At 49.2% G+C, this 20,011-nt stretch overlaps 1 protein-coding gene and 1 non-coding gene across 2 annotated transcripts in view; both read right to left on the bottom strand.

The window, feature by feature from the left end:
- Positions 1–257: 257 nt before the first annotated feature.
- The window catches only part of CYFIP1 (cytoplasmic FMR1 interacting protein 1), a 93,606-nt gene continuing 73,852 nt past the window's right edge, over positions 258–20,011 (bottom strand). Inside the window, 8 exon segments of the mRNA XM_074363398.1 lie at positions 258–1,035; positions 2,897–3,044; positions 3,460–3,698; positions 4,472–4,566; positions 6,857–6,929; positions 12,581–12,711; positions 15,319–15,409; positions 15,615–15,758. Coding sequence (XP_074219499.1) covers positions 871–1,035; positions 2,897–3,044; positions 3,460–3,698; positions 4,472–4,566; positions 6,857–6,929; positions 12,581–12,711; positions 15,319–15,409; positions 15,615–15,758 — 1,086 coding nt within the window. The 3' untranslated portion in view covers positions 258–870.
- TRNAP-AGG (transfer RNA proline (anticodon AGG)) lies at positions 13,372–13,444 on the bottom strand. The gene has a single exon. It is a non-coding gene; the product is annotated as a tRNA-Pro (tRNA).

The following is a 20,011-nucleotide window of genomic DNA, read 5'->3' on the forward strand; positions in this document are numbered from 1 at the left end:
TGTAAAGAACAGTTCTGTTGCATGTAACTCAAGGCTGAATAGTAACAAGAGTAGTTCACAGACTCATTTTTGGTAGCGTGTATGATGCCCCTGGATTCTGGAAGTAACATTTCCAAAGCCATATGAAAGTTATCATCATGAGCTTGTCTCTTCTCACAAGGCTGCAGGTGACCTGGCCTCCTGGCCTGGCCTGTGCACTCGGGTCAGCAGAGAAAGTACCTTGCCCACACGGGGGCCCAGTGACAAATGGACAGAAACAGGTTTTATCAGTTTTATTTCTGTAACCTTTAAATCATACCTCACAAATTAGATTTTGTCACAACTGGATTTAGTAGAAGCAGAGAAATCAAGTTCTGAAACTGACACAAAGGGAACAAAATGACTTAGAAAAGGTTTTCAGAAAAATCCATGAACAAAAGCTAATTAATTACTGTTTAATTCTAAAGGGTAAGGGGTTTTATCACAATTAGCTGGCATTAAGTTTCTCGCTTAAGTCCACAAATCTTTCCCTGTTACAGATCCTTTGCTAAAGGGTCAGTGGATGAACTGAGCAGCACTTCATGACCCAGCTAGCTGTTGGAACATTCCACAGAAAAATGGAAAATAATTTTGTAAGAACATGATGGTAACCAGCAGCCAATATTCTCCGACTTCCCAATTACCAAAAGCATATACAATTTTAGTCTAGAAAAATAAGTCAATTTTATAAAATTAAGCTTTTTAGATTGAAAAGCACCCCTTTCATAGGCACAGAGATACTGAAAAATAGTCCCTAAAAATCTCACTAAATAGTTCACGGAAAGAAAAACATGCTGTTAGCGTTATTAAATGTAGTCAGTGCTAGGACTCAGAAACAGGGGACACCCGCCCTCAGCTGCTGGCCAGGGACTGGTGGATGGGCGGCTGGAAGCAGCGAACGTGCTCCACTGGTGTGTTCTCGCCGTCGCCCGACTTCAAGTACTTGTCCAAGATGGTGATAATCTCGTCATTGAGAATCTGGAACTTGCGAATTCTCTCCACCATCTTTTTCAGAGGCTACAACAGTTAAAATTAGGGTGTTTTACTAATAAAGTTGTCCGTTTATTTGTCATGTTGCAAAATGTCAGCATTTTCACATCTGGGAAAAATTACACACATACCGTCTCCGTAATGTAACTACTGGAATGATAAATATATTTTGCATTTAAACAATTATCTGTTGGTTTCATGCTAATGGTAGATTCATCTGTACAACTTGCAGATCTATTCATTCAACAAACAGGTATTAAGAACCTACAGTGTCCTAAAAGCTAGTAATGGAAAGACGAAAGTAACATGATCAGTGGAGAAAGACCAGAGAACTAACACAAGTTTTAAAGATTTCCAGCCATTGTGGACAGGATGCTTTATAGACCCTTCTGCTATAACAGAACACACACACACAAGTACAAAAACAGAACAAACTTCAAAAAGCACTTCTGGTTCTGCCTATGGAGGAACTAAAGCAAAAGCCAGGACCTCCACAGGCATGGATGCTGCCAGAGGCAGCGGGGTGAAGAGATGGCTTGGGCTGGAAGCAAGGTGGACTGCACCTGGAGGCTCCCCATGAAGCCAGGACCTCTCAGGCTAACGTGGCCCCAAGCTGGTAATGGCTCTGGGAGATAAGCAATGAATGCAAATCTTGGGAGAAAAGCAACCCAAACGAAGTTCAGTCAAACAAGAGTGGCAAATAAAAAACCAACACAGAATGAAGCATTTCAGAGTTTTAGACTTCTCTTTGAGGCCTCAGATACTAGAATTTTAAAATACAGAATATAAGACACATGAAATGTGTAAACAAGTAAAAAATGGAAAAATTCCATGGAGATGGTAAAATTATCAAGTACTACCAAGATTTGAAAAACTAAATCAAAATTTTAAATATAAACTAATGATTTTCAAAAGTAGACACGTAGCATACCAGACTGAGCTGACGTTAGTTAGTTAAACGAAGAAAGTACTCTGGGTAGAGCCCAGAGAGCCAAGGAAATGGGGCGGTGAGAGGTTGAGTCACAAAGATGTCTACACCCCAATCCCTGGGACCTGTGAACATACTAGCTTCCCATGGCGAAGGGGACTTTGCAAATGTAGTCAAGCTTACAGACTTCAAAACAGGGAAAGTAGCCACATGGACCCAATCAAATCATGTGCAGAGGACTTCCTCCAGCTGGAGGCAGGAGAGACATGGCAGAAAGTTAAACATGAGAAGGGATGTGGGCTAATTAGCCAGCAAGGATGCGGGACCTCAGTCGTCCAACTGCAAGGAACTGAATGGACCCAACCACCTGAGTGAGTCTGCAGCAGATCCATGCCCAGAGGCCCCAGAAGGAACACAGCCCTAGGATACTGAAAGTGCACAGAGGACCCAGCTGAGCCGAGCCGTACCGGACTTCGGACCTAGAAAACTGTAGGATAAGTAGAGAGCAGCTAAGAATGTCTAACACATGTCTAACCAGAGTCCCAAATGGAAGAAAAATAAAATATTTGCAACGGCAAATGGCAGAGTATTTTCTGGAATTCAACAACAAAGAGTCCATAAAATGACAAACACAAAAAAATCTTTAAAGATAGCCCCAAACACACTTTAACTACAACAAAGGGAGCCAGAAGACTGGAAGACTGTGCCAATGATCTGAAAATGCAGATTTTATAAGACTATATAGGAGGTAGGTCTACATACCCTGAAAACGGAAGGCAAATGGAACCATCAGTATTTACCTGCCAGACTCCTTTACTTACCAATTACATTTAGATTCCCTTGGGAAGCAAAAGGAAATCTCCAGTTGGTGGCACCTTAAGTGCTGGGATGAGAAACATCCCCAGGAAAACAGCTTTTCATAAACAGAAAGTATCCTTTTTTTGTGAAATATCCACATACCACGTTTTTGATAATTTCATCTTTGCCGTCGTGTTTCTGGACTTTGAGGAGATGGTAGCAGAAATCCAGCACGGCGAAGCGCCGCTGCTGCCCGAGCAGCACGATGATCATGCAGCCGGCCCAGTGGAGCCCGTCGCCGAAACACTGCCTGGAGACGAGAAGTGGGGGGGGGGGGTGGCGCTCAGACACCAGTGGCCACGCCACCCGCGGGGCGGAGCCGGGCAGGGAACGCGGAGCACGGACGTGCCCCTGCTTTGGTGAACACCTCTTTTGGGTTCTGCTGGCAAACTGTTTCCTAACCTTTTTTAGCTCATGGCCCCTCCCTGAAAAATGAGTTCAAGAAGCTGTGGCCCTCCTACCTAGGAAAATGCATGCCTGACTTGTGTAAGTGCCCATGGGTTCAGAGAATTCCAGAAGGCCGGCCCCGAGCCCTCCCTGTCACATAAGGGGCATTACAGCCGCCCAGTGATGCTGGGGTCCGTTTCCAGGTGCAGGGGGTCTTCTGTGTTGGCCCAGAACCAGCTTCTGCTCCCCCCTCCCCCCTCCGCTGAGCACGTGCTTACTCGACGGTGAACTCGTGGGTCCCCACGGGAATGCAGTAGACAAACTGCATGGCACTCCACAGTCTGTGGAACTCAACGCAGTCATCCACGTGCATGACCCCGTTGCTGGGCAGCGGCCCACGCCAGATGGGGTCGTCCAGAAAGGTCCGGATCCGAGTCAGGATGACTTCAAACATGGACAGGCCGCAGCAGAGACGCTCCTTTGTCAGCAAGTCCCCCTCTCTCGCTATTGCAATTTGCTGTGGAAAGGACGAAATGTCATGGGCAGGGCAGGAGGCTGGAGTCCTGAACCCCAACTGCTCCACTTTTCTTTCTGACTAGAAAACCATCCCAGCTTGCAGAAGAGGGTTTTGAGAAACAGGCATCAGCAAAATAAATAACATCAACTATCATTACCTATATGTCTTAGCAGCCCTGATATATTTTGGGGTCAAGAACTGTCAGGCACAGCTGTGATTTGCATCCAGAGGACATCCGACAATGCGTGGAGACATTTTTGGTTGTCACAGGTCAGGGTGAGTCTAGTGGCATCTAGTGAGTAGAGGCCAGGGATCCCACTAAATGTCCCAGTTCATAGGACGTTCCCCCCAACAAAGGAGCATCTGCTCCAAAACGGCAACAGTGCGGAGGCTGAGACCCTGATGTAGCTCAGGCTGATACAGGATCAGGGACCTCCTCCCGGATGTCCTGCCTCCTGTCCCAGAGACTCCCACTGTCTCCTGTTCTTAGAAACCGATGAGGAAGCCTTCTTGTGAAGGGATGGACAAAACAGTGACGTTTACAGTGTGTGTCTCACCTGCCAGGTGGCGGGCTCAGCCCCTTCCACAGTTAGCTCACTAAGCCTTCGCGGCCACCCTGAGACAAGGTCCTGTTACGAACCCCACTGGAGACACGGGGGCCTGAGCGGATGAGCGGGGCTGTCCAACCTCATGACACCTCGGGTCTGGGTCTCACCCAGAGCCTGAGCCAAGAGCCCGACGTGGAGGCCCAGCTCACGGGAGAGGCGTGTTACCTGAGGGGTTCCCAGTCTTTCAATCAGAGGGACCAGATGCAGTGGGGCGTACTTGGATTCTAGCCTTTTCATTTTGGCATCAAGTCTCTCTCCCTCTGCAGAGGAAAAAAAAAGTTTTCTCCCTTTGTATGAAAAACAGTGACACAAGTTTAACTTGGCAAAAATAAATTAATAAAACAAATAAACCCCCCACAAATGAAAGATGTTTAACTTAACATTATACATGGAGATTTTCTTTGAAAATTCTTTTATAGAACTGCCACATTTGCTATTTTAATTCAAACAGAAAACGGATTTTCTGTTGAATATTCACTTTTTAAATTTTATTTTTAAAAATTATTTTAATTGTTTTGCAGGGGGAGGTAATTAGATTGATTGATTGATTAATTATGGCAGTACCGGGGATTGAACCTGGGACCGGGTGCGTGCTCAGCTTGTGCTCTACCACTGAGCTATACCCTCCCCCCTCAATATGCACTTAAAAGAAAAAAACAGCTTTATTGAGCTATAATTGACATACAGCATCTTGCACACATTCAAAGTATACGTTTTGGTAAGTCTGACACAGCGTACATCTGTGAAACCGCCAGACAGTGCACATGTCCACCCCTCCCCCCATCCCTTTATAATCCCTGATCCTCCCGACACCCTCTTCAGGGATGCTGTGTCCTCGCGCAACCACTGATCTGCTTTCTGTCACGCAGACGAGTTTGCATTTTCCAGGGTTTTTTGTAAGTGGAATCTGCTATAAACTGCATGCCTGTGTTCTCTCAAAATCCCTATGTTGAAATCCTAACCTCTACAGGAATGGTATTTGAGGGTGGGGTCTGTGGGAGGTAATTAGGTCCTGAGGGCAGAGCTGCCCTGACTGGGATCGGTGTCCTTGCGAAAGGGGCTGTGGAGCGCTCCCCTGCACGCCCGCCACGTGCGGGTGCACACAGCACAGAGACAGCTGCTTGGGAACCAGGGAGCGGGACCTCACATTGGCACTGAGCCTGCCGGCCCCTTGATCCGACTTCCCAGCCTCCGCAACAGTGAGAAATAACTTTCTGCCGTTCCTAAGCCACCCAGTCCGTGGTGTTTTGTTACAGCAGCCTGAACAGACTCAGACTGACGCACACAGCCATACTCCCTTTCCGTCTGGCTTCTTTCACTAAGCATCATTATTTTGAGATTTATCTATGTTATCTCAATATGTCTCAATATATCAGTCATTCCTTTTTTTTTTTTTTTGCCGAGTATGGCTGTATCACAATTGTTCTCTATTTACCTATTGATTTTACTTTGTCTGCCACTTACTGAGTGGCCATGAGTGGGTCTCCTCCCGTCTCTCAGCCTTTGTTTGCCCAGCTGTAAAATGGGGATATCCCTGCTATCTTTTCAACCAGGTCTGTTGGGAAGATCTGACAAAACTTGACATGCAAATAAAGAACTAGGGAGAGCTCTGCCTGGGATGGAGGAGCTAAGTGCCCCAGACCTCCATCTCTGGGGGCCGCACATCTTATCTGTTAGGGCAGCTGGGCCTGAATTCCCTACCTAAATCATCCCACCAGGAGAACAGGGCCTGAGGTCCTGGGGAGCCTTGGAGGGGTCCGAGCAGGGGAGTGATTTTTCATTTACAACTTTTTCATTTACAACTTTACAATTTCACTTGGGCTGCTCTGCTGCGAGTAAGTTGCAGGGGGCGCAGGGGTGGAAGCAGGGACACCAGTTAGGAGGCCAGTGCAGTGACCCAGGTTCTACGGGACATGCTGATGGTGTGGACTCATGTGAAAGCAGAGGACAGAACTGGTCTGGGAACAGTCAACAGAACCAGGTGGAGCTTAGCTGATGGAGAAGAGGATGATGACTTTCATCCCTTCCCCATCCAAAACCCCCACTGGTTTCAATATTCACTTTTTTAAACGTATTGAAAAAAAATCCCACTTTTTAAAACATATTGAAAAATCCAAAGTAATCAAAAGCAGAGCTTAGGACAGTTGAGCCCTCTGTGCCCACCTGCTGCAAGGATCACGAGCTCCTGCCGCTCGCTGGACAAATACTCGACATTCCTGCTCCTATGCGATTCTGGGTTTTTTTGTGGGGGAGTTAATTAGGTTTATGTATTTATTTTAATGGAGATACTGGGGACTGAAGCCAAGACCTTGTGCAGGCTAGGCACACGCTCTACCCCTGAGCTGTACCATCTCCCCCACCCAAGCTTTTCTGACGCACATCCAAGACGTATCATTCCAGCCCTAAATACTTCAGTTATTCAATACTCACTTAACTATATTAAATTACCAATTACCCCAATGAATGGCACTAAACTAAAAAAAAACCAGCCTTGAGTCCTCTGGCCACACAGACGTGTGTCCCCACCCTGGTCAGAGGACACTGGCTCACCTTTCACGTGGACTCTTGGCAAGATGTTCTGGAAAGGGGCTGCGTGCAGCAGGTCACAGACTTCTTCTAAAGACTAGAACAGAGAGAAGGCTGCGTTAGGAAGTTTATCTCGCAGCAAAGATGGACAAAGAAATCAGTGCTGGAAACAAGGCACATCTTTGTCATTTAGTGTAAAGTAAACGGAGTCTCAGGGCTTCTGGAAATGTTCTTGGTCTGCTGTCCTCTGAGGTACTGCCAGCCACGGGTGATGATCAAGTCCTTGGAATGTGGCTGAGGAACTGAATTTTCAGTTTACTTACTTTTGGCTAATTTCAACGTGGGCACACACAACCCCAGCCTTGAACGTGGCCTTTGCTTTCCAGCATTTACAGTCTGACAGCCCTCCCTACACAGGCAGAAAGAAGGCACTTCCTGTGCAAACAGGGCGGGAGGCAGCAGGAAGGGGCAGCACCAGTGTCCCCAGAGCCCCAGACAAAGTTCCGAGCAGTGGCCCTGAGCGTGCTGCTATATCACCAGCTCCTTCAGAGCTGACGACACCCTGCACCACGCACGGCCCAGCCACCCTCCAGGAGAACGCACTGCGGAGAGTTTACTTCCAGCGTCACAGGGGCGACAGAACTCCCAGAGCCCCACCATGCACCCAAAGGTGGTCACGCACAGGGCGCCCTTCCCGAGTCCGGGGCCCGCAAACAGTGGAGGGCTCCCCCGACCGTGGTGCCATCACCTCAGGGCAGAAGACGGGCAGGAGTTCCCGCACCTCCTACTCTCCACCCACCCGGAAACTGTAACAAAGCAGATTATTAAACAGAGAAGTGGGCGTCAGAGAGTCACAGCATCCTGACTGCCAAGAGTTTCCCTTGAGGAGCTCCCCCAAGGTGACAGCAAAGCTAAGACCAACAGGAGGGAGCGAAGGCTTTCTGTCCCCATCAGGTGAGGGTCCCACCATCACCTAACAGACACCCAGCGCAGCAGCCAGCCAGCCACCCCAGCTCCACCAGACCCTCCGGAGGGATGCTGACCCCCCCAGCTCCCGGTCTCCTGTGCCCGAGTCCTGTGCGCAGAACACACGTGACAGGCGCCCTCTGGGCCAGCACGCACAGGACCTGCTCCCGGGCCTCCTGCACTAGGAGTGTGTGTGTGGTGGCGGGGACACGGTCAAGGAAGGAAAGCATCGGGCTGTGAGGCGCACCTTGCAAACACAGGAAGGAGGGTGGTGTCCGCGGGAGCCTGTGCAGCTACAAAAAGGCTGAGGAACATCACCACTTACCCATGTGCTGTGGTCTCCAGGACATACTTACTGTCAAGTGAGAAACGCAAAGTGGCCTGCCTGCACCAACAGAGGGCGGGAGGGCATTTGGAAGGTGACTGACTGCAAGGAAGTGGCCCGGCCAGTGGGTGGCATCGCGGGGACAGAGCCACACAGGCAGGGGTCTCTAACGGTGGTAAAGCACCCTGCCCACCGGCAATGCCACTCCAGATGGGCCACCTGGCCACCTGGGCTGCTTCCTGGTGCCACGGCCAATGAGCTCAAACTTCTGCCCCCAAACCAAACCACAGAAAGAGGGAGAATGGCCATAAATATCAGCATTAAAAACAAGCATGCAGCAACAGGGATGGACCTGGAGATCACTGTTCTGAGTGCAGTCAGCCAGAAAGAGAAAGAAAGACACCATATGGTACCACTCATATGTGGAATCTAAAAAAAGGAAAAAGAGGGCACTAATGAAGTCATCTACACAGCAGAAACAGACCTGCAGACTTAGTAAACAATCTAAAGTTACCAGTGGTGGGGAAAAAGGGGGTGAGAAAGGATAAATTTGGAAGTTCGAGATTTGAAAATATTAACTATATATAAAAGTAGATTAAAAAAACAAATTTCTTCTGTACAGCACAGGGAATTATGTTCAATATCTTCTAATAACCTTTAATGAAAGAGAACTGTATATACATGCATTACGGGGACAGTATGCTGTACACCAGAAATTGACACAATTGTGACTGACTATATTTCAATTTAAAAAAAGAACAAGCAACGTAAAGCTATCTAAAACAAAAAATTTAGCAAGCATACACAAATACAAGGTAAAAAAAAAAACCTACATTACCAAAAATTTTGGGTTGGGTTTAGCAGAATTTGAAAACCAAAATGAAAACAGCCCTTCTTCAGAGAGTCAGAAGCATCCATCCAGTGCAGAGATTCAGAGCAAGATCAGTGTTTTTGGTCACTGAACAAATTTCTGGGGCCAGCCGGGGCCCCCAGGGCTAGGGGGTCTTTGAGAGTCCCAGACGACTCAGAAGGGCGTCCAGCGATAGATAACGGGGATTGAAGGGTCTGGGCAGGTAAGGATCTCATCGGTCTGAGATTTTCCGAAGTTTTTTTTTTTTAAAGTATTTTTCATTACTATTTTTATTTATTTATTTTTGGGGGGGAAGTAATTAGGTTTATTTATTTATTTATTTATCTTACTGGAGGTACTGGGGACTGAACCCAGGACCTCGTGCATGCTAAGCACCCGCTCTACCACTGAGCTCTACCCTCCTCCCGCAATTCTGAAGTGTCTAACACAGGATCACACTCCTTCCAGAAGCAACAAATGTCCAAGTGTCATCCTGACAACTCCTTTGAGCTGAGAAGAGATAGTAAGTCCTGCCCCTCCAGCTTCAAACTCCCGTGGTTCCATCATTGCATTTTTTTTCTTGTGGAACAGTATATAATTATATTATATTATCGTATTGCATTATCGTGTTACGTTACATTATGTTACACTGCAATGAGATGTACTAAGATTATTGTATCATCAAGGTTACCCATTTGTAGGTGAATCACCAGGCAGTGAACCTGACCCATCTGCAGTTATTTTAGGCCAAACAACAAAAAGTCTGCAAGGAAACATTTACTCAGGGCCATCAATCACCTGAAAACTAGAGTTTTTTTTAATTGAAGTGTAGTTGATTTACAAGTTAGTTTCACACGTACAGCAAAGGGACTCAGTTATACATGTATATATGTCTATTCTTTTCCATTACAGGTTATTACAAGAGACTGAATCCAGTTCCCTGTGCTGTACAGGGGGCCCTTGTTGGTTATGTATTTTATATATAGCCGTGGGCATCTGTTAGTCCTAATAGGACCCTAGGAGTTTGGGTCCATAATTATTTTCTGCTCATATAAGGAAGTCCTTGACATTTTCTATTTTGTAAAGGAAAAGCTTTTAACAGTTTATCTTATTTCCTAAAAGGGCATCTGGACCAGAAGAGACACCAGCCTTTAAGGAGTCTCTGCCACTAACCTGATCAATTCCACAGGGCAGCCCCCTGCCCTGCCCTGGGGCCAGTGACTAAGGGGCACCTTCAGGCCTGGACACACGTGGACGAGGCTGCACTTCATGTGCGTGTTCAGGAAAAGCCACACGTGAGGGGAACTGTTCTATAGTAAATATTTCAATTTCATAAGTGATTACTATTTAAAGGAATTTTTCCCTCACTTATTTGGTTGTTAAAAATTCACATGTATTTAGGGTGAAGATGTAGCTCTCCCTCAGCTGTTTCTGGGGTGAGGCTGCCCTGGACACCTGCTCCTCGGGGAGCCACCCGCCACTCCCCCTCCCACCACCGGTGCTGTAGGGCAGGGCGGCTGTGCGAGTCACAGGGGGTGGGGCAATGAGGGCCTGGGGGTCCCCTCTCTCTGGAAAGGGTCTCCTGGGAGCAGAGCAGCAGAAGGGAAGCTGGAAGATGTGGGTTTCAACCAGAGGCCGTATCCAACATACTTTGATTTTTGCAGACACAGGTGCGAGGCGGCCAGTCCCATGGCTCAGCCAGCCACTACAGGCCCGGCAGTCTGACTGCCATGTGCAGCTCAGTGTACGGGGCACCCTGGTCCCCGTCTCTGCAAAACACGACCCTGCCCCTGCCAAGCTGCCAGGGCCCCAGAGACAAGAGACTGCTTTAAGAAGCAACAGAGCAGGCAGGGAGGGACAGCTCAAGTGGCAGAGCGTGTGCTTAGCATGCGTGGGGTCCTGGGTTCAATCCCCAGTACTGCTTCTAAAAATAAATAAATAACCTAATTACCCACCCCCCCGAAAGAAGCAACAGAGCAAAGACCTCCCTACATGGAGCTAGAAAGGCAATGCAATTCCCGCTGAAATCCCAATGTGCTTTTTCAATCCATTTGACAAGCTGATTCTAATCCTTTCAAAGCAGAACCAGGATCCACGAAAAGGCAGCAGGTACTTGAAGACACGAGGTCAGGAACACGGCGTGTCAGGTGTCAGGACAGAAGTTGGAGCTATAACGCATAAGGCTACGAGCTGGAAGCCAGGGACAGATGCACAGACCAGCGGGACATGGAAGGAAGACAAGAGATGCAGCAGCGTGTCCACCGGAGCCTGCAGGGGGACAGAGCGGCCCTGGGGACCAGCAGGGAGAGGCACTGTCCTGCAGTCGTGGAAGGAGGGACAACTGGTCACCCCCCCAGAGAGGGACAAAGAGACTTCCTCCACATCTCACATGAGACACCAAAGCCAATCCCAGAAGGATTAGAACTGAAAGCAAAACCCACCACGTGTGGACGGAAATACACAAGAACACCTTCATGACTCCTAGGTAGAAAAGGACTTCTTTCAAGAGATACAAAATGTGTTAACCATGAAAAAAAGTGACTATATTCAAACAAAGAGTATCAGTTTATCAAATACCACCACTACAGAGTGAAAACTCAAGCCACAGACAGGGAGAGGTGTGTGCATCAAATGTAACACAGAAGTTACTCAAATTATAGTACAATGGACACACATCACGAAGGGAGCGTTTAACAGCAGTCCTGAGGGAGATGCAGAGCGAGGCCCCTGAGAGCCCCTGTCACACTCACTAGGCCCTCAGTTCAGAGCTGTCAGTTGACATGACCTACAGGGGACAGAGGGACAGGCTAAATGACACCAGAGGAATCAGTGGAGAAAGCAGGTGTTCCACATGTGACTGACTTCTTAGTGCTGAGGGGGTCCCAGTGTCTGCTTTATCATGCTCTCCACCACGGCGGGGATGGGGCATGCGCAGCTCTTTAAACATCAAATAACTAAAATTCAGTAAAATGTAAAAATCAGTTCTTCTGTCACACGGAGCCACACTTTTGAGGGCTCAACAGCCTCAGATCTGACCTCTCCATCACAGCCAGCTCTCCCGGGCAGCGGTGCTCTATACCTTATGTGTATGTCACATATGTTCATTTAGATGCAGCAAATAATACATAATAAAACATTCTGATGATGCTCACAAAGTAAACCATTCTTTAACGAACTTCATTGCATTTCTGTTTTTCTTTTTTTAAAGACTTTTCAAATTTTCCAAATTTATTTAATAAAATGGGTTTCAAATAGAACAAATAGAAAAAAACTCAACAGTTTTTAGAACTATATATAGATAAATATAACATCATATGTAGAGAAAAAAATAAAATAGGAACAACAACAAAAAAAGATGACATGATTTGTTGAAGTTTTAAAATCGTATTTCCAAAAAGGAAACAAATGTTTCATTTTAATTTGAAAGTTTTTCTGTTTTTCAATTGTAGGAAACAAATTCAAATTAAAGTCTAAATAGTCATGAAGAAAGAACACTTGCTCCCCTTCCATCATTAATAATCCCAATAGAGCAAGTCTCTGAAGCTTTCCCTCTCCCATCACCCCTAGGCCGGGGCCCGGCAGGACTCGGGCAGGGCTGGGCACTCACCAGGCTCTGCTCGATGAGCAGGCAGAAGAGGACGGCGTTGCCCACCTCCCGCAGGTTCTGGAAGCACACTGTCTTCAGCTCTGCGTACTCAACGATGTCCTTCAACTGGTGGTGGAAGAACTCCAGGATGCCTGTGGTGAGGGAGCGTGAGGCTGGGGTTGGGGGAGGCTGGAGGGGCAGGAGATGCCCCAGGGTGCCGCCTGGGGTCCCCGGCCAGCATCTTCTGACATGGCCACTGTGCCCACCATGGGCATGGCCACCCGTCTCCTGATCCCAGCACCGTCCCTGCAGTGGTGGTCTGTCCACCACAGGCAGAGCTCGTGTTACTATGTTTTGCAGACATTGTGCTTTTTGCACATTGAGGGTTTGTGGCGACCCTGCATTGAGCAAGTCTACAGGCACCATTTTTCCAGCAGCATCTGCTCACCGCATGTCTCTTTGTCACATTTTGTAATTCTTGTAGTATTTTTTAAAGTTAAAAAAAATTTTTTTTAGGGTTTTTTCGTTTATACATATTTTTGTTTTTATTTTTTATTTGGTTTTGGTCTTTGTTTCGGGGGATTAGATTTATTTATTTCTCTGTTTCTCTATCTGTCTATCTTGATGGCGGTACTGGGGATGGAACGTAGGACCTCGTGCACGCTAAGCTTGCGCTCTACCACTTGAGCTATACCCTCCCTTAATTTTTTAAACCCTTTTCTATTTTTTTAATTTAAAAAATTTCAGAAAATTTTCCTTTTTCCTTTTTTTTTGCAGCGGGGAGGTAATTATTTATTTAGTTTGTTTTTCGATGGAGGTACTGGGGATTGAACCCAGGACCTTGTGCTCCCTAAGCATGCGCTCTACCCCTGAGCTATATCCGCCCCCATTTTAAACTCCTTCATCATTTATTTTATTTGTTAGGGTGATCTGTGATCAGTGATCTTGGATGTTACTATGGCAAAAAGGTCACAACTTGCTAAAGGCTCTGGTGATGGTTGGCATGTTTTAGCAACGACGTGTTTTTAATTACAGTGTGTACATTCTTTAAGACATAATGCTGTTGCGCACTTAACAGACTACAGTCAAGCGTAAACATAATTTCACATGCCTTGGGAAACCAAACAGTTCCGTGGCTCGCTTCTTTGCGGTGGTCTGGAACCAAACCCACCATGACTCCCAGGTTTGCCTGTATCTTCCGAGAAGGCATCATGCCCAGAAGTAGGAAAGGTATTCGATAAAACTCACTTCACAGGCACAGAGGGGAGTGTACTTAATCCAATAAAGGACTAAACCAAAGCCCTGCAGCTAAATGCCTACTCCATGGTGAAACCCGCACAGCTTCCCCCAGGGCTCCTAAGCCCTGGATGTTGTGATATGGCAGGAAAAGACACAAGACACAAAGCCTGGACAGAGAGTCAGTGTCCCCTGACTCAATCCTGCACTCAACGCTGACCCAGTCAAAAATCCTGGAGCTGACTCCAGAGTGGATAGTCACACAGAAGATGTGGAAAAGCCAAAACAACCAGAGAGGGACAAAATTGGAGACTTAAGAGATTTCAAACTCCTCATCCCAATGGGTCAGCCCTGAGTGCTGATCCACAAGCACCCACGGCCCTGCCCGTCTGAGAGGCCATCCCTTCCTCTCGTGGTCCACGCCCCACACCACCCGCCCCCGAGGTCTCCACATCACCCAGCGTGAGCTCGGACCCTCCCGGGGGGGGGATGTTCCTCCACACGTGTAGCCCCCCAACAGGCACTAAAGAGCAGGGTCCCCCAGCAACACAGTGTCATCTACACGAGGCGCACAAGGTGCCACGGGCCCGGCCACCCAGCGGGGCGAGGACGTGTGGGGAGCGGCCCTGAAGCCCACAGCTCTGCCCCAGACCAGCTCTGGATTTGGCCTAAATGGCTTCATCAACAACATTAAAAATGCCCCCCTCTGGCCAGGATCTGAGCACCACTTTTATGACCCCAGCGTTACCCATCTACTTCTGACCTTGGACTCAGGCTCCCGAGCCAGGCTCACCGACAGTCTTTCCCTCCCCAGTGGCCGAATGCGTCACCTCGCCGTCTCCCGAGACACCAGTGACAGCCCCGGGGGCTCAGCCTCACCAGCCGACTGCCCATCAGAGCAGCCTCCCCTGGGTGGTCCACATGTGGGCCCAAGTCACTTAGCAAGGCAGTCGTCCAGCTCTCAGGGAAGTATTAATGGATACGAGATAAAAGGCAGTTTTGTACGAGACAAGGGCTCCTGCAGTCCCGTTTTATCACGGACAATGCTGCCTGAGACCACGAAGGCTTTTGTGTGCGGAGCCCCAAACCAGTGCTGGTCAGGCCGTGCAGGGCTGGCACCCCGCAGGGCACCCCTGCCCCAGGGCCCTATAGCCGGCCAGCTAATGTGACAGATGGGCTGCACCCTGCGTGGAGCTGGTCAAGCCCGGCGGGCAGCTGGACCTGGCAGTCGAGCTCCCTGCCCCTCCCTGGTCAGTGATGTTCAAGATCCAGGTTTTGCAGGAGAGCTGAGGCGCACAGGGTTCAGAGCCCTGTCACCCCCGCCCCACAACTCCCACACACCCTCCTGCAGCCTGCTCCTGGCTGAAAGGCTGCAGACCATCAGGCTCTGGTTGGCCCCCACCTCCTCCCAGCGGGGAAAGCAGATGGCAACCTTGTCAGTGACTGCCCACTTGGTGTCCCTCCCCGTGGCCGGGCTGACACTGGCCCCGCCCCCCGTGCACCCAGGGAGGCGCCGCGCTCACCGGGGGAGCCGTACTCGTGCCGAGGCAGCCGGCAGACCTTGGGCATCACCTCCATCAGCGTCTTCACATACTGCAGGATCGTGCCTTGCAGCTGAGGGAGAGGGGCCGTGTCAGCCACCAGCCCCCACTGCCCCGCGGGCCAAGGTGTGACGGGGACTTGGGAAAAGGAGTCTGTTCATAAAACGCACTGTGATGACCCAGGACCGAGAATCACTGGCTGGAAAGGAAAGCACCCCCCCGAGGAAATGGGTGCAGAATCCCCCCCCAGGAAGGCCGCACACCCGAGGGGCACATACCAGGCTCTTGACCACCTTCAGCAGCTCCTCCATGACCACCGCGATGCCCTGGTAGCCCAGCAGCCGGCAGATGACCTGGAAGTGCGGGGGCCCCACGAAGTTGCGGTAGCTGCCATAAATGCTCGAGTAGGCCAGGTTCAAAGCCTGGGGACAGAGAACGTCAGTGCTTGATGAAGTCTTGGGGGTTTCAACGCAGCCCCTACACACACGTGAAGAGGAGGAATTGCTTGGCAAAGTGCATCAGTACACAGGGCCCTCGGGTGGAAGGATCCGGAGCACCTGTTAGACCACCCTTCCTGGTATCCATGTTTTCAACCTGAAGATGTGAAAACAAGCTTGCTAAAACAGAAGCAAATAAAGCCATTTGGTTTTCAGCATTTAATAAACTGCTGGTCCCACAAAAAGCATTTTGAGGTCCTGCAAGGAGAAATGAATGTATCTTAGAGCCTCACTGCTGCCCCCATGGAACTGCTCCCAGTCTCCGGAGGGAGACATCCAGGACAGACTCTGATGGGGTAGGGGGAGCTGCATGCTCAGGATGCACAGGGAGTGGGGACAGCAGGCCCCACAGGGTGGGCTGGCAGGAAAGGTAGTCAGGGTGGCTTCCTGTAAGAGGGGACCTCCAAGCTTGTCTAAGGACATGGGCACACGCTCTGCACGGAGACTCCTAATGCAAGCATTCAGTGCTATGCATTTCCCTCGCACACTTCTTTAGCTGCGCCCCGCAAATTTTGATGTATTTGCATTTCATTTAGTTCAATGTCTTTTTAAAAATTTCCCTTGAGACTTCCTCTTGCCCCAGGGATCATTTAGAAATGTGTTCATCTGCAAGTGTTCGGAGATTTTCTCGTCATCTTTTTGTTACTGATTTCTAGTTTGAGTTCACTGTGGTCAGATAACACACTCTGTAATATTTCAATTCTTTTAATTTTGTTGTGGTCTGTCCTAGGATATGGTCTATCTTGGAGGATGCTCCACGGGCGCCTAAAAAGAGTGTGTGTTCTGCTGTTGCTGGGTGAAGTGCTCTGACATGTCAACAATAATCAACCTGCTGGTTGATGGCGTTTAGCTGTTTTCGTTGCTGACTTTCTGTACTGACTGTTTCAATTACTAGGTGAGAGGAAGGCTGACTTCCCCAACTACAACTGTGCAGTTGTTCATTTCTCCTCTCACTTACGACAGTTTTTAGTCCACGTTCTTTGAAACTCTGTTGTTTGGTGCATAAATATTCAGGTCTGCTGTATTTTCTTGGTGGCTTGATCTTTTTATCATTATGTAATGTCCCTTCTTGTCCCTGGTAATATTCTTGGCTCTGAAATCTACTTTATCTTACATTCATACAGTCACTCCTGCTTCCTTCCTTTCTTTTCTTTCTTTATTGGGAAGGAGGTAATTATTAATTAATTAATCAATTAATCAATTAACTAAATGGAGGCACTGGGGATTGAACCCAGGACCTCACGCAGGCTAAGCATGTGCTCTACTACTGAGCTCTACCCTCTCCCCTACTCCTGCTTTCTTTTGATTAATGTCTGTATGATCCATCTTTTTCCACCCTTCTATTTCCAACCTACGTGTATCATTAACTTGAAGTGAGCTTCTTATACAGTCATGTTTTTAATCCACTCTGCCCATCTCTACCGTGTAACTGTCTTCAGACCACTGGCATTTAATATATTTACACACAATGTAATTACTGATATTTAAGTAGGCTCTGTTTCATCCTTCCTGCGGGTCACTTCAGCATGCCTGAGAATTCCACCGTGATTTACCTGCGGTATTTCTGAGAGCATCCCTTGTGCAGGTCTGTCAGGGTCAAGGTCTTACATCGTACATCACGTAAGTCACCACAATCTACCGCTATCAGCATGCTACCACTTTAAGTGCAGGGACCACTCTGACCTCCTTTTAGGTCCCTGTATCTTCCCCTCTTCCCCCTTTGTAACTGCCTTAAATATTTCCTCTACATACACAGACAGCCACATCAGGACAGCAAGGATTATAAAACCTCGGCACAGCAGGCCTGGCTGCTCAGCTCCAACACGCCAGCCTGCAACTCCTGGGAACTCAGCCCTCGGACTGTTGCCTGTGTTACCGATTGACAGCTGTTTTCTATTCCCGGGGCACAGCCATGCCGTCCAAGCTTGTCTACATTGTTCACAGAAACAGTGATTTAGGAGGCGCTCCTCCTCTCCTTCCGGGGGTTCTGGGGTTTTGGTGATGGGGGCCGGTCACACAGGTGGCCGTGCCTCTGCCCCCAGCCCCAGTGAAGCCTCGGCCCCGGGTGTTCTGTGGGCTCCTCTTTCCTGGGCGGGAACACTCTGCATCCCAGGCCCCATGCGCCCCCACGAGGGACCACAGGAAGCCTGCGCCCACTTCCATCACCACCTCTGCATCTTTTCCCCTCACTGATCCTGTTCTGTGTCCTTTTGTCGTAATAAACTCAGCTGCGAGTCCATCTGGAGAATTACCAAACGTGCAGGTGGTCCTAGGACTCCCACAACACAAAGTCTGAGTCTAAACCAATGATCAGATGCCAGACTGACCACGGTGGAAACACTGTCAAACGCCTGTCCCACACCCATGCCTACGACCCTATCAGACTCGAAAGGACCATGTCCTGATCGTGGGCTCAGACACAACCTCCTCCCCCCATCCCTCCTCAAAGCACAGCGGTGCTTTCAATGCTGGGATTCTGGGGGAGGTTTTTCTTGATAATAAGTTGTAATGCTGAAAAAAACCATTAGTGAAATCAAATGGCCTCGTGTTACAAGTGAGAAACTTCACTTCCAAAGCCATCCTTGACGTGCTTGGGACCTGGGGCTCAATGACACCTAATCCCCGCTCCCCTTGACCAGTGTCTGGCTTCCTGGTGACCTCAGTCACCCCAAAGATGGCACATCCCAGGGACAACAAAACCAGGGCGATGTCACTACTGAGAGGGAGGGGAGGGGGCACTGCCTCTGGAGAGGGCAAAATTCTAAAACCTCCGCTGTAAACCACTCAGACCCGGAGGGGAGCCTCCCAGCTCAATTCAAGAAACACTGCTGGCCACGCCCGATGCCTCACCCGGAAACCAGAGGACCGGGCTCCAGACCCACTAGTCACCTGCCCTGGGTTCTCTAACGCCCCGACACTGTGCGTCTTCAACTGGGAAGTGTGGACACTCTTACAGGAAAGAGCATCAGTGACCTGCTCCGGCGTGCTCACTCAGAGCGGTGCCACTACCAGGAACTAACCAGACATCATCGTAAGGGGGCACTCAGCTAAGTCAGAACTTGAGACACGAGCCCAAGCTCACCACTCCTAACAAAAGAACGATCGGATTCCCGTGCATCCCACAGCCTCACAGGCGCAAGCACCTTAAGTGCGCGGCGCACCTCGCACCGCAGAGACGGCGCCTTCTCACGAGGAGCACGGCTCAGCTCCACGGCACTGGGCTTTGGCATTCCGCCTCTTTTTGATCTTCAAAAGAAGTGTCATGTAAGAGGAACAGTCAACATCAGCATTGTTCATGCAAACTTGTTAGACTTTTTTATGAGTCCAAACACTCTAATAAAAAGTCCTGGTTTAGGCTGTGAGAATACAAATAACACAAACGTAATTTCTCAAACAGGCTGAAATCCTACAGTCAAGTTCAGTCATTACTGGTTGCTTTAAAAAGAATAATTTATTCTTTCCTTCCCTCCAGGTGGACACCTGCTTTGCAGGCAGCCTGCAGCACCCACCGTGGACATGGAAGGTGTGAAGGGGGACCCCCGGCGCCTCGGGACCCCGTGGGCTCACGGCTTTGTCGCACAGAAGCGGAAACGCTGCTGCCTCCTTGTGCAAGTGCTCCCGGAGGGAATGCTGCCGAGGGGCCCTTCACCCCACGGTGGCCAGCAGTGCCAGGGTGGGAGCCTCTCTCAGAACCACCTCTCCCCGGGACTGCATCCTTCCAGAGACCCGAAGGAGGCCGGCCAGAGGCTGTGGAGACCCAGGGAAACCGACCAGCACAGCCTTCCCCTGAGGGCATCCCCATCTCGGGACCATTCTGTTTGGAGGCTGACTTCTTTGCGCCCCATGACCCGTCGGCAGGGTCTGCGTGCTCCTTTTCAGTGATGGCACTGCATCCCCTGGACAGAACCTTGTCCTAGTGCTCTTGGTGGCCAGTGAGTTTGCCGCCATTTTTTTATGAGAATGTTGTGTATCACGCCGGTAACAGATCTTACTTTGTACTCGAGTGATTTATTTCCTCAGGGGTCCGGCTTCCCACCAGTGAGAACATTTAAATACTGGTGAGCGCTGGCAGATGGCCGCCCCGAATCACACGGTCTCACGTGCACTCCTGCGGCCACACTTAACGCAGTTTCCCTCCCCGAGCCTTCTCTGATCTGAGAGGCAAAATTCGTCTCACT

This window comes from Camelus bactrianus, chromosome 5 (assembly GCF_048773025.1).
Source record: "Camelus bactrianus isolate YW-2024 breed Bactrian camel chromosome 5, ASM4877302v1, whole genome shotgun sequence".
NCBI classification, from domain to species: Eukaryota; Metazoa; Chordata; class Mammalia; order Artiodactyla; family Camelidae; genus Camelus; species Camelus bactrianus.